Below are 25,577 nucleotides of genomic sequence, written 5' to 3' on the forward strand. Positions count from 1 at the left end.
AAGTACCGGAGACCATAAACGGTTTTGAAAACTTCTGTCACGCCTCTGATGATCCGAGATGAAAAGTGTTTGTTTTTCGCGCGCTTCAGCCGGACAGTGAAAGTGAGTGCACCGCTCTCATGGGTCCTGAGTGCACCGCTCTAATGGGTCCGACTAGAATGACGAATAACGTTAGTTCCGCCTATTCCGTCATTCAATAAATCGTGTAATAAATCATGCATTTTTCATTTTTTTCACTTTTCATTTTTAGGGGGGCCACAGGGGGGTCAGAGGTCAGTGTTAGGGGGCACTGGACCCCCCTGGCCCCCCCTTAGAACCGCCCCTGCCTTTGTTACACTTTACTTTTAAATCAGTGAGGGTCTGGGTTGTATATTGCTTATCAGACAGTCAGCGGCTGTAACAAACACAGTTTTCAGTTTTGCACTGACCATGGATGGACCCTCTGTGGAGCTTCTCTCTAGTCTAGCAGGTAAAATAAGCAGTTGGTGAAAGAAAGTGTAATGGCGTTTTCTGCCACTAAGAGCTTCCTGAAGGGTAGAGAGCAATAGGGCTACTTCTTAGATGTAACTAGTATTGCAAAAATAATGCCTGGTTTACCTTTTAAATAAAATAAAATGTTTTGTGTTTTTGTTAAAGGGCCTTTGTCCACCAAATAATGATGTTTCCCGTCGGAAAATGACAGACGCTAATCTGAAAACACCCAGCTGTAAGCGCTTTGGAGGCTCAGCAGTTTATAAACTGAGATGCTTTGGTTGCGCATGGTTGCTATGATACGAATTATCCGCAGAAGTATAAATGTCAGCAGAAGTTGCTCTCGCCATTTGTCTAGATAACTGGAAGGCTGAAAACTTTTCTGGTTCAAGAGCTGAAACTGGACTGAGCCCAATTTTTAGTAGTCCGCCCCTTCTGCACTGTGATCAACACAGATTTAAATTTAAAAAATGTGACTCAATTTACTATCTTGATTTAGCATTCAGGAAAATGGTTTCAACATAAAACTTCTCAAATACAACTCTGGGGATTATCTTTTTTATATATATATTTTGTTTGCACTTTGAGTGATGACTTTGCTACAGAGCTCTCTTACAATGTTCTGACAGGGGCAACCAGTGTCATTAACACAAACGTTGTCATAAGAAAGTTAACATTTAACACAAAGCAAAGGAGCAGTAGATAATTACGCAGGTTGAAGAAAAGCTCATGAGCATTAGAGCATCTAACAGTCCTTTGTTAGTCTTCAAACTCTGTTAGGGAAAAGTGGCAAAATCAAGAATCCTTTGTCGTTTGTCCACAAATGTTACATAAGAAATTGTAATTTAATTGTAAAGTATATGTTCAAATTATACATTGTGAGTTTAGATCACAGCAACAACTTTTGAACCACAGGTGTCACTGTTCACGTTAGCAAAGGCTGCATTCCAGGGAAGGAGCATACACTTTTCCATGGGCACATGAATGCATCATTGCAGTTACACCTGTGTTTACCACTATTATTTGCCTTATAAAAGGTCTATAGGTACTTCATTATGTACTGTCAGCTGTGTTTTGCATGCACAAGGGATACAAGATAGATACCTACATCTGCTAATTAATCTTGTAGTCACAATATTAAAATAGCCAAAATTAGCTACTCAACTTTTTAGTGTCATTCGTCCTGCCAAAGTTTAATAATTAACTGAAAATATATTTGTGGAGTCAAACCCTTAACAGGTGAGCTGGCTAGTTACTGCTGGGCGCAACATTATGCTTATCTTTATATGTTATCATATACAGGTATACATACAGTAGTTGATTTTCTTTAACTTAATCATATTTCCAAGGTGATACTCCAAATCCCTCTGAAACACAGTTTAAAGAAAGTCATAATTTATCTAATAAAACATGAGGTGTTTTACAAGGGGTGGGTCAAATTAAAGTGGCTTTGTGCTTGGTTCATGTTTTTTTCTTTAACCTTTTTAACACTTAGCAGTGCATGGTAAGGACTAGTGATATTGTGAGGAGAATGTGAGGCTATGTGACTTATAAAAGGAAAGGCATTGGCATAAGGGACATTGTGCTGTCTTAAAGGCGTTTTATGTTATAATTGGTTTGCAGTGCATAAAGTCACCACTAGGAGTGCTAATGGTCATGTTATCTTTAAGTTCGCCGTTCTTAGTCTCACTTCCGGTTTACGGCATCGCCACTTCCGGTTTAATGTTAGAGGAACGGCACGGCCAGAGAGTGTATTTCTCCAAATATAATCTGTTTCCATCCACAAGAAACATCCTAGAGGCAATGCTGTAAATTCGTCTATTTGACCTATTTCATGTGAAAGATCATTTATTAGGAAGAATATTCTTACAAAGATCATTGATTAGTTATGATTTATTTACAACTATGTTAAACACTGTAAAGAATACAGGAAAGCAATTCAAGTTTGTATTTACAATAACAACAATGTATTGTGTTTATTTACAGTTTTCACCGCCATGTCTATGAAGAATTGTGACAGTAAACGGTCAAAATTACTACGACTCTGTCTTCATTGGCTGCGGTTTAACTCAGTGTTTACACCAGAGTTTCAACACACTGCATGAGAACACAACAGACATGTTGTGCTTTTAGAGTTTCTGTCAAAGAAAAAACAAAACATTCCAATTGCAACAATTAGACTCACTCAAAATATGAAATTGTTGACTTGAATTCAACGTAATTTGTCAACAGATTCAACGTATTTGTTTGCATGAAATCAGGTTACAAAGACTGTAACTGTCTGCAGCTGTTTTTCACCTTTGATGAATGTAGATCAAATGAGGGTATATTATTGCGTATTTTTCAACTGTCCAGTCTATTATTTTGGTAAAAATGGGGGGAAATCTTGGTACCCCTTTTTTCCAATACCTGGATATTATTTTGTTATTGTTGGATTTTTGTTGGGATATATTAAACAATGACATGTGATTGATATTTATACAATCAAATGTGTGTGTTTGTGTTTGCTCCTTATAGGCAGTGGTGAACTGTGTAATAAAACCATAGACTGTATATATAAATGGACGTAGGGTCCGTGACGTCACCCATAGGATTCTGCAGAGTTGCCGTGAAGCCCTTAGTAGGCGGAGTCGGCCACTAACGGCTCGACAGTGACGTCAGAGTTCAACTCCCGCCTGTTCCAGCCCGCTCCAAATAAGGGCAAAGAGGCGGAGCCGAGGCGGGACCTGCTGCCACCGAGCTGGAAGTGCCAGAGCTAGCTGAAGCTACCAAGCTAAGCTAACATGCTCCCTTTATATATAGTCTATGCATGCTCCCCATCTGCACGCTGCCGTCGCATTTTACGTTTCTAAGGTAAGCGGACATGAAACTATTCAGCAAAACTATAAATAATAATCTAAGTTATTGAGTTTTTAGCATAATACTTCAGAATCTTAAAACCCCTTAACGTTTGTATGCAATTGTGCTAAATTCAACACTGGAATCAAGCAAATATTAATATGTTTGCATGACATTAGTTATTTATATTTTGATATCACTTAACTATACGTTTAATACATTTAAGTCAAGCTAAGGTACGGTGATGGTAGCTAGTTAGTGCTCTTACCTGTGAGGCCTCCTCCAAACAGCATAATAACCAGACTGTATCATTAAAACTAAGTACCAGTTCTAGATCCTTGACTTTAGACAAACAATTCAAAAGATAAAATGTATCAGTGCATGACATTAAGGATTTTGGGAGATGGCCCTGTGGGCCATCTAAGCTAATTTACAGATGGCCCTGAGCCCAATAGAGATTGCCCTGAAAAATGCGCGCGGACGAAATGGCACGAAGGGTTTGGGGGGCCTCCGTCCCCCTAGAAATTTAGATTTTTGCAGGTCTTAGATGCTGTCTGGTGCATTCTCTAGACTGAATTATAAGATGAACCACCACAATATTGTATTGTACAATTTCAATTGTATTCTTCATTTCACTTGTTTGTTTGTTCTTGTTTGTGTTTGCTCGCTTGCATGCCCTGCATAGCTATAAGAAACACTTAAGTTGTTGGTCAAGACACTTTCCATCTGATGAAGGCAAATGCCTTCCCAGATGTAAAAAAGTAGAAAACATTACATTCAGTTATTAATGCCAAAACAAACATTATTTACACTAGTATGGCCCCTGTTAAAAATGTTTGTAATGTTATCTACTGTAAGTTGGTCGAACGAATGCCTCCTCATCCGGAAGCTGACCGAGCAGACCCGAGCAGCAGTCGAGAGGAGCCGAGCGCATCAGCGAAGCACACAAAATGGCGACGTCATAGTTCCCGTTAGCCGGCAAATCTAAATGTCCGGTCAAAATAATTTCCCTTTAGCGCAATACCGCTTCAGAGACAAAAGAGTATGTGACAGACGAGAATAGTCAATTCTAATGTCTAACACGTAATGTGGAGAAAGAGATGTCCTGTATGGGTTGATTGTGCGTTGATCTGTTGGTAATGCCTCGGGGTTCCGGTGGGCATGTAAACAAATACATAATGCTGCGCTATACTTTGCGGCCTCACCCAGTTGCATAGCGACACTTATTGTGTAGGTGTCTTTTAATAAACAGGTAGTCATATCATTAGCTAGAACTAGCTGAATCTGATCGATATGGACATAAACGCGAGTGAAGTCTAATCTGACGGGAGAGAGAGATCAGCTGAGCAGGCTGACGAGTGGACACGCAGCTCTGCATGATCACATGCAGCGGTGAGCGGACAAAACACACACGTAGCTATTTTAATTACCTCTCAAACTACCTAAACTAGTTATAGATATGTTTAGTTTTACTGTCGGGTCACTCATTACTGGATCCGCAAGCTGCATGATACTGGCACAATAGATTGCCAGATCGGGCAACCAGCAGGTGAGGCTTCATTGCCCGAGCTAAATACTAGATGGCCCCGGGCCATCGGGCAGTCCTTAATGTCGAGCCCTGTGTATTTAAAGACCAATCTTTATTTGAATGTGCCTCTTAACCTGAGATATTAGTTATACAGTAATAGTATTGACAATCTAAAAAAACTGAGCAACTCAACAGTCAACTTTATGTTTCTTATTGTCTAAAGCATTTATTATTTTCATTTCCCCCCTCATATTTAGTGTGGACGGATTGAGACAGTCTGGTGTCCAGAGAGCAGGAGAGATTTCAGGGAGAAACCTCCGTGTGATGGACGTCCTGTCTGTTGGTTTGGAGAGGACTGAGGGTCTTTCCTCAGCGAGGAGGACCAGGCCTGATGGAGGAGCCCATGCTGGGCAAAGCTGATACCAGCTGCACAGGCCTAGTCGGTCACTTTATTTGACTAAATGTGTTTACTTATACATTTAATAGGTTTACACCTTCTGTCCATATGTGCTTTTGGTTCACATTTCAATAAATTGTATTTGTATTTGCACTCCTTTTGTCCATTATTCTTACTGAAAATGTTAGATTACACATTCACATCTGACTGAAGATTGGCCCCATTTATTTGTGACGTTGCAAAACAAGGTACATGTTGTGAAGCTCATAAAGTGAGGCAAATAGAAATAATCAGCTGATGGAGTGTAGTTGTGGAAATAGCTGCATTCGATCAGCTGACTGTTTTCACAATAAAAGTAGTTTCTTAGTGAATGTCCTGTACTGGTCTTAAAATCTCATAACATCAGCTTTTAATGTTCCTCTTGGATGTTCTTCTTGACCCTCAGAGAAGGAGAAAATGTCGTGTCTTTCAGGCATGTCCTTTCCTAACAAAAATGACAGGAAACATAAAACATATTATTGCAGAACAAGTGTGTTATTTATGAAAGCGGTGTGTTTGTGTGTTTAGGGGCTGTAGATATAATTATTTTGTAATTGTAATGGGTTTTTTTTATTTCAACAATGAGCTACAAAGACAATCAGATTATGAATGAACAGTATGAAGTTCATCAACATTGAAATATATGTTATTATCAAAATAATATTTAACTGTTATCAAAACGTAGTGCAACTGTAGAAGCTTGCTCTGTTGTCTCACTGAAAGAATAACTTTTACCACGTTTTTTACAGACAATATTGAGAGATAAATAGTAGCAGTTCTCACTATGTGTTAAATATCTTTGCCTTCAATACATTACATTAGAAAGCTGACAAAGTCATATTGCTAAATATCTAAATGTAACTTTTTGCATGGAAAAAACACTCAACTTCACTGATGTGTAGGTGATCTAGTATTTAGTATTGTTTAATGGAATGTATATCAGTGTATTAAAGTCAATACTTCATTCATTTAAACCAATATCTTTCTTGATTCTTTGTACAGTATGAAAAAAGAGTCTTTGTACCTGTGCTGAAGTTCACTGCTGTGATGAGTCCAGTTCTGTCTCTCACTCTCTGGTCCAGCCTGTCTGCATCACCTGGACACCTTAAACAAACATATATATATATATATATGTAAAGTACCATGTGTACAAACAATATAACTGATTCTCTTCTGTTGAACATGTTGGATTGTGTATTGTCCGAGTCAGGGTCCTTTTTATTTTACTGTAACTTTGGAAGTTGTGTTACCAATGCTTACTGTTTATTTGATACCCATTTGGTAATACAATTAATAAAAACAACAAGGTTTGGGTTCGTTCTTCAGATGACTGTGACTTTAACGTGTAAGCTCAATAATGAACTCCAGCTCAACCAACCATATTGTAATATCTAAGTAATCATCTTGAAATATGACATTAATAATTGTAATATACACACATCTTATTGTGAGGTTGATTTCACATACACTACTTCGACATTAGCTTGTCTACATACTTGAGCATAGCCAATTTAAATTAACCTTAGATGCATACAGTTCTACCTACATAATAAAATATCTCTAAGTTACAAGGATGTAACCTTATTTTATCAACCTCAAACAGAAGCCGTTTGTTCAACAGTATTATCCCACTTAACACTTGTCTATTTAGTTTTAACCTTTATATATACAGTCTATGATTTTAACTTGGAGGCTACGATTACAATCGTTAGCACCGATGTAGCTACCACTAGCCACTAACTAACCCAAGCCTTACCATTCATTACGTAGCCGATTAAAATCATTAACACATAAATAAAGCACTCGAATTTCACTTACCGCATTCATGCACCGTCTGTTTTAACCGCAGAGCGAGTCACAATAGTCCGATATATAAGCATGAAGAACAAACAACCACGGCCGGCTACAAGTTGTGTTTCCTGGATGAGCTGAGCAGGCAGAGTCCCTGTAGCTAGCTTCACGGAGCAGCTAGCAGAGAGACAAGAAGCTAACAGCGGCAGGCACTTGACAGAGCCGTCACTCAATGTGACCACGCCCTAATTTATGCACAAACTTTAAGACCTAATATAAATAAAAGGGTCGCGTTAGAAAACAATTCACTCACAGATCCATAATCATGAAGGTGGAATCTAACTATATCGATAATAAAATGTATGGAGCCAGGGGTAGAAACATGTTTTTTTCTGCTGTAAAGTTGGGCATTTTAACATGGGGGTCTATGGAAATTGCTCCTTTCTGCAGCCATCGCCTATCGGCCAATATATGAACTGCAGTGTGTGGCACTTCCGTATTGGCTTCCCGGCTCTACCCCACAGTTTGCCGCTTGAATAAAACCCTATACCAGGGCTTCTCAAACTCCGGACCAAAGTCCGGATCCGGACCGGACTGCAAATCAATCCGGACCGAACCCTGTGTCCCATTATTAACACAAAAAAAAGAATTTCTGATTCTGATGTAAATTAAAGTGGACCTATCATGCTATATTGGAAACATATATTGTCCATACACAAAACATGTCTGTGAAGTTTTTTGCTTAAAATACCAGTTCACCCATTGTAGCCATGCCTCATACTGCTCACCCCTCTGTTGCAGCCCTGTTAGAAAAACGTGGATTTTGGGTCCTTAGCTTGAAAAAAAAAAAGAGGATGGCGGAGCTAATGCCTGATCAGAATTCTACCGGAGATAAAGTTAAATTCTGCTGTGATAAAACGCCATCCTGTTCTAAACCACATCAAAGATTATTTCTTAAACAGTATGGAGCTCAAATGCTTTTTCTCTTGCGGGTTTATCACAAGGTGAGTTCCTTTTTTTATTTCCTGCTTTTTAAACACATGTGCTCTAAAGTACAGGTTAGCTCTGAGTGTTAGCGAGGCTTGCTAATGTAAACAAAGACGAGATTACGTCCAAAACACGTCAGGCATTGTTTCTGATAGCTATTTTATGTAGAGATGGCAAATCCGGATCATTTTATGGACTCGGAGTCTTCTGAGTCAATCATTGAAGAGATCCGGATCATACGAGTCATTTGAGTCATATGAGTCAGCATGACCAAGACCGTAGAAATCCTACCGGTGAAACCGAAAAGTTGTTGCATTTAACCAGCATATTAAACTAACGTTACATTAACCTCCGCTACACAGTGTCTTTTGCTTTAATAAAACATGTGTGTGTGTGTGCATTTTAAAAAATAAGTGTTTTGCATTATATGTATATAGTTATTTTAATATGTTCCTGTACTTAAGCTAATTTTGCACAATTGTGTTTTCATTTAATAATAATAATAATAATAATAATAATAATAATAATAATAATTGTATAATTACATTTTATATATTCTAACTGTTTTGCAATTTTCTATCATTTGTTTCTTTTTGTGTGCCATGTTCAAAATAAACGAGTTTCCAAGTAAGATCCTTATTGGAAATGCAGATATTATTACAGGAGACTGTTGCACAACATGACCATTTTGTTAGAAGTCTACACTGAAACTTAATTTAGAGCCGGAAAAATCGCGGGATCCGTGAATCCAGGTCAATGATCGAGAGAGACCAGTAGCCTACGAGGACTCAGAGCCGTAACATATAGCAGGCAGCAGATCCAGAGATCCAGCAGACTCGTCCCCATGCACGAATCTACAGCAGACTCAGCCCCTCCTCCGGCTCGCACGGCTCCCGCGAGTCCTACGGCTCCCGCGAGTCCCACGGCTCCCTCGACGAGTCGCAGCAGACTCAGAGATTTGCGGACTCACGGCTCACTCACGGCTCACGGCTCACTCATGGCTCCCGCGAGTCCAACGACTCACGGCTCACTCACGGCTCACGGGACTCTCGCGGGAGCCGGAGGAGGGGCTGAATTTGCTGTTGATTCGTGCATGGCGACGAGTCTGCTGGATCTCTGGATACAACAACGTTGTAATGTGATTGTACACGTTATAAAGAGAGTAAAGAGTGACGCAATTTATAGTTTTAATTGTTACGTCACATCAGGTGTAGGACTCAAAGGACTCGGGTTAATCGAGAGGGAGACTCGTCACGACCGGCTCATTACTAGGATCCGGGTTAATGATCCGGATGAATCATGACTCGCCCATCTCTAATTTTATGTGGGTCCACTGCCGATTTGATGTCAGATCGGCAACAAATCTGTATCCGCTCATTGTACCCCTGTTTTTAAAAGATTTGGGTAAAAGAGAGGGTTTTATTTTCTGACGCTGCGTGAGTTCCCCGACGCACCGGGGACACATATTTATGTATAAAAGACATCACAAAGTGCATTTTGCATGATAGGTAACCGCAAGTTTACCTAATGCTTCTAATGCCATTTTTGCCGAGGTTCAAGGCATTGGCTACAGACAAACAATGCAATTTCTCCCACTAGTTCAAGCCATCATACTGTATGTATTGAATGTGTGTGTGTATACAGGGGCACCGTTTACCGACAGGCAAGTGCTTGGACCAGAAGGGGGCCCCCAAATAAAGTAGATTCATCCAATCCAACTTTATTTATATAGCACTTTAAAACCTCCAGACCAAAGTGCTGTACAGAGAGATACATAACATAAAATCACACAGCTCAGCTCACAAAACATAAAATTAATTAATTAATTTTAAATAAAAGATACAAACACAAACCATGGATAATGCACCTTGTATACAATTCACAAGTGGACCTTTAACAAAAACGTTTGAGTACCCCTGCCGTATACACAGAGGAGTAATGGATTACATGTAACCAGATTATGTAATCAGGATACATACAAGTATTCCCTTAGTTACGTTTAACAATTACGTCATATTACTGTTACATTTTTTTTAATGGGGATTACTCACAGGATTACAATGTTACAATACATTTTAAATAATGAAAAAACATTTTATTGATATTTGTTTTCTCTTTTATTTGGATTAAGCCTAAATTATATTGATTTTGCTTCTGAATAAACATTGATAGCTGTGTAATATAATCCTATACCCAACCCATGTCTCTATTGTTCAACCATGATAATCAGATGAGAGTTCTAAAGGAAACCATACAAAAAAGAACACTCCATGATTCCAGAATCCTTCCACATCAAAGACAATTCCGTTGGAACAGGTATAGGACTCAGTCAGAAGTCATTCAGTATCACCTGCTCAGACAGGGAACACAGGAAAACCATTGCTCTTCAAGTGCTTTGAATTTACAAAACTTGACATAACAAACATGTCCCTTTCAACTCTGAGAAAGGAAAACCTGCAGCTCCCAGGGAGCTCCACAGGTGAGACACACAGCATTTTCTTCCTCATGTGTAATCTGAATAAATCTGCAAAAAGTCCTGATCCTACTGAAAATGTTGAAAAAGTAATTTTTTTGTGATGGAGTTAGAAGAGAAGCAATAATTCATTCAGTTAGATAAATACAAGGACAACTGTGAGATCAAGAATAAAGTACAGACACAATGAGAAAGTACAGTTATATAATTAATAAACGTTGAGTTGATTGATATTTTTTCAATAATTTGCTTTCGAGTGGCGTGTTTAATGTTGTTGAATGCTCCTCATTTAAATGACCGGAGAATCATCTGTATTGCTTCGTGTTGACTGAATGTAGAGACTAAACACATGTTCTCTCCATGTGTCTGTCTCAGGACCTGAGGCTGAGATCCAAATCTTGGACGTGCTGCACAGTGTGTACCAGGTACTGGAATTCACCTCCACCGGCACCTTCAGTTCAGTCGCTGAGTGCAACAACACACAAACAAAAGAATCTGTGGCCATCAAGATATATAAGAAGGAGTCCCAGAAGCACCACACAGAGGTATACATCATCTGAGTCTAAATGATCACATTTCATTTAATGCCATTTATTAATAACTGTTACTTAGATGCCTTCATTTTTGTGTTTTCTCTCCAGCTGGCCATGCTGAAAATGATCCATGGTCTTGATCCGAACAACCTTGTTCGATTCGTGGAGAGCTTTGAACACAAAGGGTACTCATGTCTGGCCTTTGAAAAGTTGGACATGAATCTGCACGAGCTGCTCAACGACAGACCTGGCAACCCGCTCTCTCTGGAGGAAATCAAACCCATCGCACAACAGGTATGTGGATGTGATCTAACCGGGTAGCGATCATGATGAATTGTGTACACCAATACGTTCAAAATGGTCAATTTTTAACTGCAGCAACTTTATTTATCTTCTGTCTCTGCAGCTGCTCAGTGCACTGAAGTCTCTGAAGACTGTTGGTGTAACTCACACTGATATCAACCCGCAAAATATCATGCTGACGATTGAAAACGACCAACTCAGAGTCAAGATCATCGACTTTGGTTCAGCCGTTGTATCTGCGAAAGTGAAACGCGGTGTCGTCATGCAGGCTGCTGCATTCAGGTGGGTATTTGAGTTCCAGTTATCATTAGTTGTTTGTTTTTTTGTATTCAAATCACATCATTGATATGTAAAACATTCTAAAATGAAAAAGCTTGTTTTCCACCCTCAGGTCTCCTGAAGTTATTCTGGGCCTTCCCATCACAGAGGCAGTAGACATGTGGTCTTTGGGTGGAGTTTTGGCAACCATGTACCTCGGCAGCCCGTTATTCCCTCAGAGATGCATAGTTTATCATGTAAGTAATCTAAACACAATTAGATTTAGGTGTTTATCTTGAAAACCCAAATAGAAGCGTTTTGGCTAATCGATTTCTGTTATCCAGATGAAAACCGAAGTTAAGATGATGGGTAACAATTCCGAGAATGAGCAAAGATTTGCCACCCTCCTTCGTAAGATGCTGCACCTGAATCCTGAGAACAGAATAACACCCAGTGACGCTCTGCTTCACCCGTTCATAACTGGACTGGATGCTGATGACTCTCTAGTCGAGGAATCATCTGAAGAAGATAACAGTTACGCTGATGATGGTTATTATTCTGCAACGGACACCTCAGAGGGTGCTTCATCCAACATGAGCTCAACAGACGTAGCCTGCGCTGACAATGAATCAACAGATTCTTTCGTCAGTAGGTTGGGTGTAGAAAAAGGTGGTGGAGACTCACACAGAGCAACAACTGGCCTGTATGATGCCGTGTCGGCTGACCAAGGCACAGTCACAGCTGATAACCCTGCTCCACCCTTAACGTTTGACTCCACTGACGCCCACATTGGCTCGGATGGAGTCTCAACCAGAAACAGTCGTGGAAAAAGGATCAGGAAGTTCTTCAGCAGGATGTTTAGGGCCCTGTGCAGCTGTTGCTCTACAAATGTTGAGCAATAATTGTATGTTATTTTCTTTCTTTGTTCTTTTATTTCATCATTATTTTAAAAAAACGGTTGCAATGGCACTGACCAGGGCCAAAAGGGAGGGTGGAGGGGGTACAGATGAGGGATTCTGGCAGGGAATCTGGGGCAGATGGCCGGGGTGCAAGTCAGAGGCTGAGCACGGGCAGACTCTGGGGGCCCGGCTGGAGGGCGGCGAGACCCCTCTGGAGGACGGCCTGGAGTGTGGTTGGACAGGAGGGGCAGAGGGAGCTGGTATCTGCAGGACCTCCGACGGAACGGCAGGGGCACGGTGAGATGGAATCGACTCGGGGGCCGGTGGAACAGGAGAGGGAACAGGAGTCGTTGGGACCCGCAACGGAACGGGAGCAGGAGTCGGACGGACCCCCGACAGAGCAGGAGCCCCGACAGAGCAGGAGCCCCCAGGAGTCGGCGGGGCCCCCTTACGGGAAAGGGGCGGACGGGACTTTTTTTTATTTCAGCCGTTTACATGTTGAGTGGTTGTGGTAAAGCACAGACAACATTAACATGTGTGTGTTGAATCATTACAGTTGGATTTATAACATCGAGTAGACATAAACAATGTTCAGTAGTCGGAAAGATGTATGGATAAATGAGCAGAGGTGGGAAGTAACAAAGCACATTTACTAAATGTCCATGTTATGCTACTTTGTACACTACACATATTGTGTATATTTAGTTACTTTACAGACTTAGGTTAATAATGTTAAATATAATCAACACTTAAATAAGACTTTAGTTATACCTCGAGTAACATTCACAAGCCCCAGTCTCACAAAAAAAAAACGTGTAATAATGTAAACGTTGGTCGACAGGGCAAAACGTAGTATATTCACAAATAACCCTCTCAAGACGTGACATGGAAACAATATTTTGTAAAGAAAAACATGGAGCTCAAATAATCTTCGTAATATCTATCAAACTATAGATTCTACACGTCTCGCTATTTAATCAGAAAGCGTTTTAATGGCCAAACTATCTTACAATTTAGGATTTCCACTAAAAATAAATCGGGTGTCTGCCATGTTCAGGGTGCTATGGAGCCTCGCAGCTGCGAAACCGTGCCGCGCCACACAAATTGCGCCGCATAAGCGCATAGGGGCACCGCATTTTCGGCTCAGTTGAGGCACCCTCCTCAAGATGAGGCCCCCTCCGCAAGGTGAGGCCCCACGCAGTCTGCATGATCGGCCTGTAGGGAGGGACGGCCCTGGCTACCCTGCAGTGTACAAAGTCATTCAAACTAGCTGCACCTTTACCAGCTTTGATAACACTTTAATGCATAATTAATTATAATTAAAATATATAATATATATTATTCTGAAATAGGCAGTCTGCATAATAGGTACTTTTACTTTTGGCACTTTAAGTAGCTATATTTTGATGCCAATACTTTTGTACTTTTCCTTGAGTAACATTTTGATTGCAGGATTTTTTGTTGTAACGGAGTATTCCTACACTCGGGTACTTCTACGTTTACTCAAGTACAATATCTGAGTACTTCTCCTACCTATGTCAATGTATTCCAAATGCATTTCACACTTAATAAAGGAAATCAATGTGATAAATAACTCTGTCCTTAAGTTAATGCCTGCGATACGAAATGCAGTGAAATTTTTTTGCATATAGGCTACTTGCCGTTTTTGTTGTTTTAATCACCTTTGCAAAATTCAACCTTGCTGGACTTTTTTTTTTTTAAATGACACATCAGAAGTGCATATGTGAATACTAGAACACAGCACCGTCATTCTTCAAGGGCCACTCTTGGAAAATCCCTTTGATTGATAGTCCTGTGCCTTTAGTAAATAAGCACTTTTTTAAACTACAGAATACAGATGAAAATATTGGGTTCAATGCTTATGAGAATATTTCTCTCATAGATCATCTCTAAACTGTGACTCAGCCATGTCATCCAAACAGAACTTGACTCACAACGACAGCTGGGAAATGTTTTCCCAGCCTCTGGTTTCAGTCAGGTAAGATACCTGCAGGGACAGTTGATGATGTCATCATGTCTGATGTGCCTCTGTTTATAATAAACAGGTAACATATTCAGAATTATGTCCTAAACACTGTGCGTTTTTGGCACATATTGGGATGTGATAATATGAACACATCTCTGGATACAGCAAAAATAGTTTCAATATAGCACACAATTCTATATATTATGGCTATGAGGGAACTGTTTCCACAAAGTGATACAAATCTCATTGTTTTAATGTTACTTTAACATATTTAAAATATATGAAAAGCATTACATTGGTGTAGGTTAAACTGTCAGAAGAGATATATTTTATCCTGCAGGAATAGTTTAATGATACATCAGAAAGTAAAGGACTTTACAGGCAAAAAAAACACAGTGATTATCAACATTCTGTAGAATAATAATAGCGAGTCTTTAAGTATGAAGGTAACTGTAAGCCACAGACTAGTAGAAAACAGTTTCACGATAATAATTTAGGCAGAATATGTTCAGGAGAACCAAAAAAGTACTCTGACTTATACAAATATATATTTCCTTTCGTTGGGATATGTTTTACTTATTTTTGTTGGCCAAAAGTCATACAATATTAAGAAATCTTGCATGTATTGAAGATAAAAGAGTACAATGTGTCAACAGAGAGTGAGAGAGCTCGCGCGAGATAAACGGCAGGTATCCCTTGTAAAAGAGATCGTTGATCTCAATGGGATTGTTTACCTGGATAAATAAAGGCTGCAAGACCAAATATGGTCACACCGGAAAAAAGGTACGTTTGACCCCCACTCTTTCGACTATGCAAATGAGGGTGACGTCAAGAGACTACTTTCTTATAAAGCTCCTTGTCAGTTGAACAACAACCTCCAAAGGGAATAGGCCTACCGGAAATCAACAATATCTCAGTGCTCGTGCTTTTTTGAGACCTTACCTTTGGCGTGTGCGCGCTTCTAGAGTTTCTCTCCAAACAGGTTCGACCAGGACACACCTGCAGGGACAAAAAGGAGCCTTGTGTACTCGGGACGCCATTCTTTACTTCACTGACCTCTGAGGACGACAGACGGATAGAAAGCAGAAGAGGGAAACTTTTGGATTCACATTAATTCGTTTTTAAGGTTTAATTAATTCCACCATGATGAAAATGTGGATTGCTCTCGTGCTCGTTGCCTTCGCAGCGACGGCGTCAGCTCAAAGCTGTAAGTCTTTTGAATTCTTAAACTTTATTTATCTAAATAATGTCTCGCAAGCATGCTGCTAAATTATGATATTATTTAATAGTCAGTATATTTTCTCAATACTTGTATAGCTTTACATACGAAAATGTTAACTTTAATAGGGTGTGTTTGAACAGGTGGCAGTTTTATATTTTAATACGTTTCTTTCCTTACGCGTAATGTTTGCATTGTATGACGTCTTTTAATAAGTAAGAAAAAATGGGAAACGGAAGTAAAAGCTAGTTAAATATCAAACGCAGGTAGTTTCGCTGTTGAGTGGGGGTTGGGAGGATTTGTCCCGCTCCCTGGGGACTTCTCTGTTTGGAGAAACCAACGCCCAGGTGTTTGATCAACCTGCTGGTTTACCTGCTTTGACCTCTGTGTATAGTGCTGTATAACTGACCATACAATACATCCCTTATGAATAAGGCTTACACCAAGCCTATGAGACATTTTTCAATCTTTAATATCAACTTTATCATACTGTCTGCCTCTGTCCAAATATGTAGAATGCTGTAAAAACAATCCTAGTTTAGTGAAGTGCCATTAGATTAGTTTTTTTTTACCAGAAATATACTTTACATGCGATCTAGTTCATGCTTTGGATCACTGACATGTTCTTCCTTTTTTATTAATTGTGTTTCCTAATTAGGTTCATGTGAACCTATGAAATGGGCCACCTGTGATGGAAATCCCTGTGCCTGTTCTTTGATGGTTTCTGACAGCAATAAGCAAACCCTTGACTGCACCAAAAGTAAGTAAAACATAATTGATGAAATAAAGTATGTCGATTTTCTTACTTTTTTTGCTTGTTATTTACCCCCTTTCCCCCCACCTTCAGTGATTCCTAAGTGCTTCTTGATGAAGGCTGAGATGTACAGATCTAGCAAGAACCTTAGCACCCGTCTTATCGGAGGAAAACCAGTTGAGTCTGCCTTTGTGGACAACGATGGCATCTACGACCCAGAGTGTGAGAACAGCGGCATATTCAAGGCCAAGCAGTGCAACAACACAGAGGAGTGCTGGTGTGTCAACAGTGCTGGTGTTCGTAGAACTGACAAGGGAGACAAAACCCTCAAGTGTGAGAAGCTGGTGGAGACCAAGTAAGTGATGTCAACATCATTTCAGAGGACTGTGTTCAAAGTTATAGTGTTCCAACACTCTATATTAACCGCTTGTTTTCTTTTCTTTTAGCTGGGTTCGTCTTCAGCTGACACACAAACCTGTGGCAACTCCACTGAATAAAGATCATTTGAAAGCGTAAGTTTATTTAAAATTAATTAAAAACACTGACATTAGATTTTGAGTTTTTTTATGATTCTAATTTCTTGCCTTTTTAATACAGTGCCATTGCCGATGCCATTCACAAGCGTTATGACAACTTTAACAAGGCCATGGTGAAAGAAGTTGAGGTAAGTGTCTTATCTGGTCCACATTTTATTTCTGTTTGTTACATTAGTCAACTTCATAGGGACTTCTTTGAGAACAATTTATTATCAGAGCAGCATTACAGGAACACTCCACTCATTTCCTGTCTGTTCTTCTGCAGTATGATGCTGATTCTCGCATGATTGTGGTGGATGTGAAGAAAGTCAAGGGAGACCGCGAGAATGACCTGACCAACATGGCCTACTACATGGAGAAAGATGTATGTTAAATGTTCCTTTATTTAGTTATATATGTGTATATATCCAAAAGAGAAATCCATTGACCCTATTATAATCTCCTCTCCTGCAGGTCAAGGTGCTGCCCCTCTTCAAGAACCAGGACAAGTTTGCGGCCACTATGGGAGGCCAGCAGGTGGAGATGGAGAACATCCTGGTGTACTACGTGGATGAGGAGCCCCCGACGTTCACCATGAAGCACCTGTCTGGTGGGATCATCGCCGTCATCGTGGTGGTGGTGCTGGCTGTGGTCGCCGGCCTGCTGGTCCTGGTGAGTGCATTTATCTACTCATGGAACATGTCTTTTCTTCAGCATGCACATCTTTTGAGTTTACAAATCCTAACCCTCTGTTTTGTGTTTAGTTCTTCGCCAGAAAGCGACAGAACCAGAAATACAACAAAGCCCAGGTGAGATGAACATCTTGGACATTTTCACAATCATTCACGATCTTTGCACCATCGAATGTTTTTAACAACTCTTTTTGTGCTCTTTTCTTTGTTCTAATTCAGTCAAGAGAGCTGGAGCCCATGTAAATTCTTCAGGAGTCTCTGAAGAGTCGGCTTGTACATCACCTGTTTAGGATTCACTTTTAATTGCAGTGGGAGGGTGCCATTTTGACCAATTTACTTGAGGCATATGGATTGTAAAGGAATGAACTTGCTTGTGTTTTTTTTGTTGGCACTGCCGGTACCGCCATTTTTATTTATAAACTCTCTAAAGTCTTGACACAACTTTCAAATCTATATGCCATAAAGAACTTTTCGAAAATTAGCCTAGACCATATGCCGTTTTATGTTTAGAACACATTTGAAGGGTTTAAATGTTGCGCCATAGATTGTACAGTTTGTTACTTATGTGTGTTTGATGGATTGTTTTTAATAAAAACGTTTTTAAAAGACTTGATGTGATACAGGTTTCTTATTTTAAAAACTAAGGGTTTGTGTAAGAAGCTTTGTGCCTCGGACACGGTGGAAAAGTACAGAGGATCATATGGGGGGGAAGTGATGAAGCTAGAGGCAAACACTCTGGGCCCCATTTTGCATTGTGTGGTCATTGTTTATTCCCTCCCTTTAGTGTCACGTGAAATGGCTGCTTATTCTAATGTAGATTTACACGGGGCAGGTTTCTACCATGTTGAAATGTTTTTAAAAGGGTGTGGCTACCTGCTTTGAATCCTTAAAGGACACTTTAATCTCTGCTTTCCAATGTCCTTGTCTTGAATCTGACTAACAATACACTTGTAAATGTCTCATCCATGCCTGAATGTAGTTTAATATTGAGTGTTTGAGCTCAGTTGTGTGGAATGTAAGTGCCGTTTAGTGAGACTACCTTTTTAAAGGGAGCTGGTTAGTCACTTCTATCTCACCTCTGAAACTTGCAAAGTGTTCAACTTGTCAGTCAGGTTCTGTCACTATCATAAAAAAGGAACTAGTGCAATATGTACACAAAGGAGTTTAAAATTACTTATGGCAGCATTTATTCATTTGTCAAAACGGGAGACCTAACCGAAGACTGAATTGGGAATTTGTTGCACAATCATCTTGAAACAGGTGTTGTTGCAGCAAACCTACATTTTGGTGAAACTGGTTAAAAATGGCATTTGTATCCTGTCACATGACCTGTGTTGGGTGTGCTCCAGCTGAAGGCAGCACTCTAAGAAGCAGTCCTTGTTTAACCTTTGTCACACAATGTAGGATAAGTCTCTATTTTTCAAGGGACACAAAGTAAATGCTGTGCCAAAAAAAGCTGTAAGCAGCCTAAATGTATTTTATCTTTAAAGTACACAACATCAGATAGTTGACCTTACTTTGTGTAATTGTGCTCTTCTAGTTTGAATACTGTATATTAACCAGCAGAGTATTACAATTAATCATTTGTCTATTAGTTCTCTTGCCTCGCCTAGTTTTTCAACCCCATGCCTTCCCCCCACTTGTCTCCATAGCAACACAGGGGCAAAAGCATGTCTCTAACTAGTTCAGACAGGTTGGCTATGTATTTCCTCCTCCCTCCCCCACCTCTCTTCGAAACTACAGGAATGAAGGTGTGTCTCTTGCGGTCAGGCACCTGCTGCAGGTATCAACACGTCAGTTTTATTTTTGCCCCAATGAAGAGAAACTGTAGGAAACAAACTAGTGTTACCGGTGGGCGTGGATTGTTAATATGAGAGATGACTGCATACACCACTTTGCTGTAGTTTTGTTTATTCAGGCATTACATGTACAGTTATTCCAAGGATGATTACTTTTATGACAAATAAATATAAAACTGACGATACTTTTCTGTACAAGCTTGAAATAATACTTCAAAGTACCTGTTTACACCTTTATGACATGGGTCACTTTAGCCGTTCATGTGACACCTCCCGTGTGTTCATATGATTCGATGGGAGCTAGCCTTTGTTTATGGTTCGGGTGAAAGTTTGTCTCCTTTTCCAGCGAGTCATATTAGGATATATTCCTGTACAAAAAGCTTTAGAGGGTTAAATGATTCTATTACACACAAAACAGTACAGACAACACTATTTCTCTTTAACCCACACTGCCACACCCTCTTACCATCTTCCTCTAAATGTACCTGCGTTTCCTTTCTGAAAAATGTAATGTTAAAGGGTTCCTATTATGCTCAATTTGCGGTTCATATTTGTATTGTGTACTCTGCTGTGACACAATTACATGCTTTAATGTTCAGAAAGCTCTTTATTGTTCTCATACTGCCTGTGCTGCAGCACCTCTTTTCACCCTCTGTCTGAAACCAGAGCCCAGTCTGCTCTGATTGGTTAGCTGGTCGGCTCTGTTGTGATTGGTAAACTACTTAGAGATGTCCCGCCCATTAGCCCATCACGTACAATAAGTCGGAGCGCTAGCCAAGTGAAGCGCGAGTGTTACGTAGTGATGTCTTTATGTCGTGGAAGTAAACAAAGGAGTCCAATTTAGGCATTTCAAGCAGGGGGGAGTCTTAGGGATTTTAGCCTTTGCAGACCATGTCAATGCTCAAAAACCTATATAACGCACTACAGGAAAGGGAAAACCCCCAAAAGCATAATAGGGCCCTTTAAATGAAGGCATCTAGCTGGTTTCAGTTACTCTTCACCAGAAAGGCTTGAAGTATTTGATTAAAGTGCCACCACTCTCCTGACTGTTCAGTAACTAAGAGCACACAGGGTCTAAACTGGTGTCCTTTTTAAGTTAGACAAACCGCCAACTCATCGATTTCACTTCACTTTTTGAACAGTGTTCTTCAGTCTTTCCGTCTGCTTTCATCATATCGTTCAGTATCATTATATCTAACACTGTCTGGGTTTCACTTCCTGGTAGGGTTTCAATACCCTACAGGGGGAAGGAAAAATAAAAAAACACTGTCTTAATTATTCCCTAACAAAGAGTCATTGCCTCTTATTTGGTTAAAGCCAGAATACAATAATTTACTTCAAACAGCATCTTTGAACAAGTTAATGTTGCACAAGGTACAGGTAGATTAATAATGAGACTGCAAAACGCTAGCTCAGTCTGTCAATAAAGAGTGTTGACTTTTCTTTGAAGTCGGCACTTGAATGCAACACATTCATCAGTGACAAACAATGTCTTAAAAGAATGTTGTTTTAAGACACTTTTGAGGGTATTACAACACACTGCTCCAGGTTTATAAATCACCTTTTATACGCTTGAAATGAAAGGACAGGACATTCCAGAAATCCTGAGTGATGATGTGGGTAAACTGCTGCAACCTCAGCTGCTCGTTCATAATACAACTTACCAAATAGGAGACAAGTCCAAACTCATCTGGATGGGGCAATTACGCTTTAGAGAAGTGACCATTCCACATTCCAGAAATGAATCCGGGCCAATGAGTCACATCTACAGGACAGAAAGGATTCTGGCCTAGTGCAACTAAACCTGTACTGTAGGTAAATCCTTCATTTTTGTTATATAAGTGAAGCAAAAGGGTTGATATTTCTCAGGGCGAGTTATGTTTGTGTCGTCACAGCAGCGTGGGAGTTTTGCTGGGGCGTCCCAGAGTCGGGGGGGATTTGCTCCTCAGCTCTTTGCTCTTCAGGCTGATGGGCTGCGCCACCATCAGCGCCGGGGCGGAGAGGTGGTGCGCCGCCGCCTTCTGCTGATGAGCGCTGTTGATGTAACCGGAGATGAGCAGGGTGATCTCCCTTATCTGATGGCAAAACACAACAAAAAGGCCTGTCAGCGTGTAGTTTTGATGGTGCCTCCATGGACAAAGTTCACTTTATGAAATCGTTTAAGGGTCTGCTTCGGCTAGTGAAGGCTCTTTAGGAGATGCAATATAATGCTAGTAACTATTGAAGAGTGCATTTAGAAAAGTTTAGGGTTATACGTTTAGGTTTCTCCCATTTTTCCCTTTAAACTGAGGGTTTTCTCTGGAAGTGTTTCCTTGTACGATGTGAGGGTCTAAGGACAGAGGGTGTCGTATTGTCATACTGATATTCTGTACAAACTGTGAAGACCACTGAGACAAATGTAACATTTGTGATATTGGGCTATATAAATGAACATTGATTGATTGATTGATTGATTGATTGATTATACAAAGTGGTTTTTCAAGTTAAGAAGTTACTGACAGAATCTTTTTGCTATTGAACAACTTAAACTTCCACAAGTTCACAATTTTCATGCGAAATGAAAATGAAAATGAAAGTGTTTGGGGGGTTTTATCAGCTGTTTTAATTTAATATAGCATTTTGCAGGTTAGACTTAAAGGTGGGGTAGGTAATTTTGGAGAAACCAGCTCGAGTGCGCTAGAATTTTAAAATACACAGCTGGAACAAATCTGCCACTTCCTTACAGAGCCCCTCCTCCAACACACACGAACGCGCACATGACCAATGAGGGCATGAGATAAGTTTGTGCACAGATGGAAGGCTGACAGGCAGGTAGGCCGGCTTCCACAGATGATATTTTTTTATGGATTTTTCATCAAAGCTCTTAAGATATTCATTGCTATCGGGATGTTAAGAGCATTCTATGGAATATAACAAAAAGTGTATCTCGAGCCGGTTTCTCAAACTTACCTACCCCACCTTTAACAGGAAGTGGAAATTCCTGGTTTCCGGAGTTTATATGAGAAAATGGCTAATGCTAACAGTCTCCTCATATTGAGAGGCCTGCTCAGACAATTCTTAGCAAGTTAGTAAAGCCCAAAACATGTCAAGATGAATCCCTTAAACCACTCTCTCAGGATTCTCAGTTGGCCAAGGTAAATATTCAATTCGTAATGGTTCAACTGTCAAAGCTGATGACAGAAATGAAAACCTTTTCATTTATGTAATAAAAATGAAAGGAAATTGCTTTAAAGCTGCACGTAATAAGGTTGATTGATTGTCTAACACTACTTGAGTGTCTGAATGGTCATGATGGACACCAAGGTTATTGTAAAACAGCCTGATCGCTCACTAACCTTTGAGGCGTCCATAGCAAACAGATGTTTCTCTGTAGGTTTGTCTTTGCTCTGTCCCACTACCAGCATGAAGTCCTGTTTGCAGCCGCCAAACGTCACCAAGGTCTTATAAGGGTGGGACACCAGGAGCTTCTGAAGACACAGATGTACAGATATTCATGTTATGACAGGATTAGAAAGAAAGATAGAAAGAAAGATAGAAAACAATGTGGAAACTAAATCCATGTGGAGATTAGGAGCGCTACATAACACAACATTATTACCCCAATTCCTGGAAGAATCTTTATATGGCATCAATGGCATCTCCACCATGACATCAAGTCAAATTCCTAGTATGTGCGAACCTACCTGGCAATAAACCTGTTTCTGACTCTGATATATGACCTACATATCACTTTCTGTAAGCAAGCTTACTCATCAGCATTTTTGCTGTGCTTTAGTCCAACTTATGTGACAAAATCATGTTAAGCTAGTGCTTAACTGTGCTAATAGAATCAAGTTATTTTAGACCACAGGTACCCCATGGAAAATGACTGACTCTTAAAGTGATAGTTTTGATTTTTTTGGAGTAAGATTGTATGATGAACTTATCAATAGACAGTGTATTATTACATAAATGGCGGTTGACACACCCTCATTCTGCAGAAGCTAACAGGAGCTAGCATACATTAGCTACGCAATGCTGTACTTCTGTGGACGGGGGCAGTGGCAAAGTACAAATTAACCACCTAGAAATGTTAACTGCTTAAGTCGTGAGACAGCACTTTCCAAATGGGAACTAAAGCATTTGGCTATGCTCTCTTTAGAACCACCAGACTCCATTAACAAAACCATGAATTTTACCGCAGGAAACATAGAAGGTACTGTTCTACTACTGCCTCAATGGGTTAGTTAGTTTGTTGTTACTTCCTTAAAACACCAAAGTGACCTATTGTGTTTGGCTAAGTAATTATAATGGAATCTGGTGGCTTTGGACGAAGCATAAAAAAAGACTTTAGTTCTTGTAAACATAGCCTAGACTTGAACTGATTAATTTATGGCTAAAATACATTTAGCTGCTATCCCCTTTCACAATATATATGTTTGTACTCCTGCTTGTTTCTCTATGGTCAGGCTACCTTGTGTAACCTCACTTCAAAATTGTAGCTTCAAGACCCAACACATCATACAGGTTTCCTGTTTAGATTCTCTTTATCAGGGGATCAAGTAGACATCATGCCAAGCAGTTGCAGGGAGATAAAACAGAGACGCTTACGACAGAGTTGTGCTCCAGAACGCTGATACCATCTTCATGCACCGCCAGCCAAACACGAGCCCCCTGCTCCGGAGAGGGAGGGATGGCCTTAAAACAGAGAGAAACATGAAGAGAGTTCAAATGTCATAATAAACTACAAGGTGATACAAACAGTATGCAATGCCACATGTAGATACGCTGTGTGATTAAGATGAGTCATCAGCAGTCTGTAGAGTTTAACACTTTTTTATCAATCTGAATCTTATGTTATAAATCTTATGTTATAAATGTTTAAATAAAAATGGATTAATTAAATTACGATAACTTTATCTTACCTACAGTATACATAGAAGATGATATGTAGATGCATACTGCTTTTAATGGATATTAATCCAATTTAGTTACTTATTTATTACATTATCTTATTTAATTATTTATTTTATTATAATGGTATAAGGTCATTGCAATATAGAATACAATAATGTATAAATAAATAAATAAATAAATATAATGATTAAAAATGTACTTCTTTCGGTGTTTGAGAAAGTATTCTTTAAATTCAAATAAAAACCTAATCAAAGATGGTTTTTTTTTGCACTAATGTATGTTAAATTGTCAGTATTTAATCAATAATGTACGATGACAATTTACACTCAATCTGGTTATGATTAATTGTACGTAATATATTATATTTGAATCTTAACCAGAAAGCAACTGAGTGTAAACAATGGTAAAAACAAAAGTTTTCCCAGATTCTGGTTCATCAAACTAAAACACTTTGATGTGTACTTATCAGTACCTAGGCTTTTTCCAGGAGTACTTTTGAATGTAATACACTGAACAACACACCACAGTCACAGCTGTGACATCACTGTATGTTTAATCAGTGACCAACACATTAGAAACCCCCTGTATGAATAGTGGAATCAGTTTTGCTGATGCGGTTTCAGCGCAAGGCTAATTTACCTTCATTTGATATTGCTTGGGTCGTGCACAATATCAGTTTACTTAACACATATGTTAGCCTTTATTTGTTCATCACACTCATGACATGGGTTAAAGAAAAGAATGAGGAGCAGAGAGTAGAAGAGAGAGAGCGAGAAGGAGAGAGAGAGAGAGAGTAGAGCGGAGTAGAGCGAGAGAGAGCGAGAGGAGAGCGACGATCGCGCGAGAGATCGCGAGCAGAGAGCGAGCGCGAGCGAGATCGATAGCGCGAGGTCGATCTCTCTCTCTCGCTTCTCTCTCTCTGCTCGCTCTTCTCTCTCTCTCTCTCTCTCCCTCTCTCTCTCTCTCTCTCTCTCTCTCTCTCTCTCTCTCTCTCTCTCTTCTCTCTCTCTCTCTCTCTCTCACCTCTGCTTCAAATAACATGGCTCCAAAGAAAGGCCACTTCCTGGCAACGGTCAGGTAGATCCTGACACACTCCGATGGACTTCGCCCCCTGAGGGAGGCCCAGCGGGCGGAGAGGCGCTGCAGCAGTTGTCTGACGGGGGGGGGGGGGACAGACATCCATTATACTCTTTTGTTT

At 40.0% G+C, this 25,577-nt stretch overlaps 3 protein-coding genes across 4 annotated transcripts in view; 2 read left to right on the forward strand and 1 right to left on the reverse strand.

Annotated features, from left to right (window-relative positions):
* Nucleotides 1-10,475: 10,475 nt before the first annotated feature.
* Nucleotides 10,476-12,520, forward strand: LOC117551701 (homeodomain-interacting protein kinase 1-like). Its single transcript, XM_034224675.1, has 6 exons — nucleotides 10,476-10,530; nucleotides 10,900-11,069; nucleotides 11,166-11,351; nucleotides 11,464-11,642; nucleotides 11,752-11,875; nucleotides 11,963-12,520. Exons 1-6 carry the CDS (start codon nucleotides 10,476-10,478, stop codon nucleotides 12,518-12,520), a joined length of 1,272 nt encoding a protein of 423 aa, XP_034080566.1.
* Nucleotides 12,521-15,376: 2,856 nt separating this feature from the next.
* On the forward strand, nucleotides 15,377-18,293 carry epcam (epithelial cell adhesion molecule). Its single transcript, XM_034224508.1, has 9 exons — nucleotides 15,377-15,711; nucleotides 16,382-16,483; nucleotides 16,571-16,832; nucleotides 16,924-16,989; nucleotides 17,075-17,141; nucleotides 17,279-17,377; nucleotides 17,467-17,664; nucleotides 17,757-17,801; nucleotides 17,904-18,293. Exons 1-9 carry the CDS (start codon nucleotides 15,648-15,650, stop codon nucleotides 17,925-17,927), a joined length of 927 nt encoding a protein of 308 aa, XP_034080399.1. The 5' UTR covers nucleotides 15,377-15,647; the 3' UTR covers nucleotides 17,928-18,293.
* Nucleotides 18,294-19,578: 1,285 nt separating this feature from the next.
* The window catches only part of plekhh2 (pleckstrin homology domain containing, family H (with MyTH4 domain) member 2), a 48,386-nt gene continuing 42,387 nt past the window's right edge, over nucleotides 19,579-25,577 (reverse strand). For both annotated transcript variants that reach the window (XM_034224969.1, XM_034224973.1), the window contains 4 exons: nucleotides 25,403-25,532; nucleotides 24,074-24,160; nucleotides 22,819-22,950; nucleotides 19,579-21,558 (listed from right to left, as the gene is read on the reverse strand). In XM_034224969.1, coding sequence (XP_034080860.1) covers nucleotides 21,373-21,558; nucleotides 22,819-22,950; nucleotides 24,074-24,160; nucleotides 25,403-25,532 — 535 coding nt within the window. In that variant the 3' untranslated portion in view covers nucleotides 19,579-21,372. The remainder of the gene's footprint in view (nucleotides 21,559-22,818; nucleotides 22,951-24,073; nucleotides 24,161-25,402; nucleotides 25,533-25,577) is intronic.

The sequence above is a fragment of the Gymnodraco acuticeps genome, unplaced genomic scaffold (genome assembly GCF_902827175.1).
Source record: "Gymnodraco acuticeps unplaced genomic scaffold, fGymAcu1.1, whole genome shotgun sequence".
Classification (NCBI taxonomy): Eukaryota; Metazoa; Chordata; class Actinopteri; order Perciformes; family Bathydraconidae; genus Gymnodraco; species Gymnodraco acuticeps.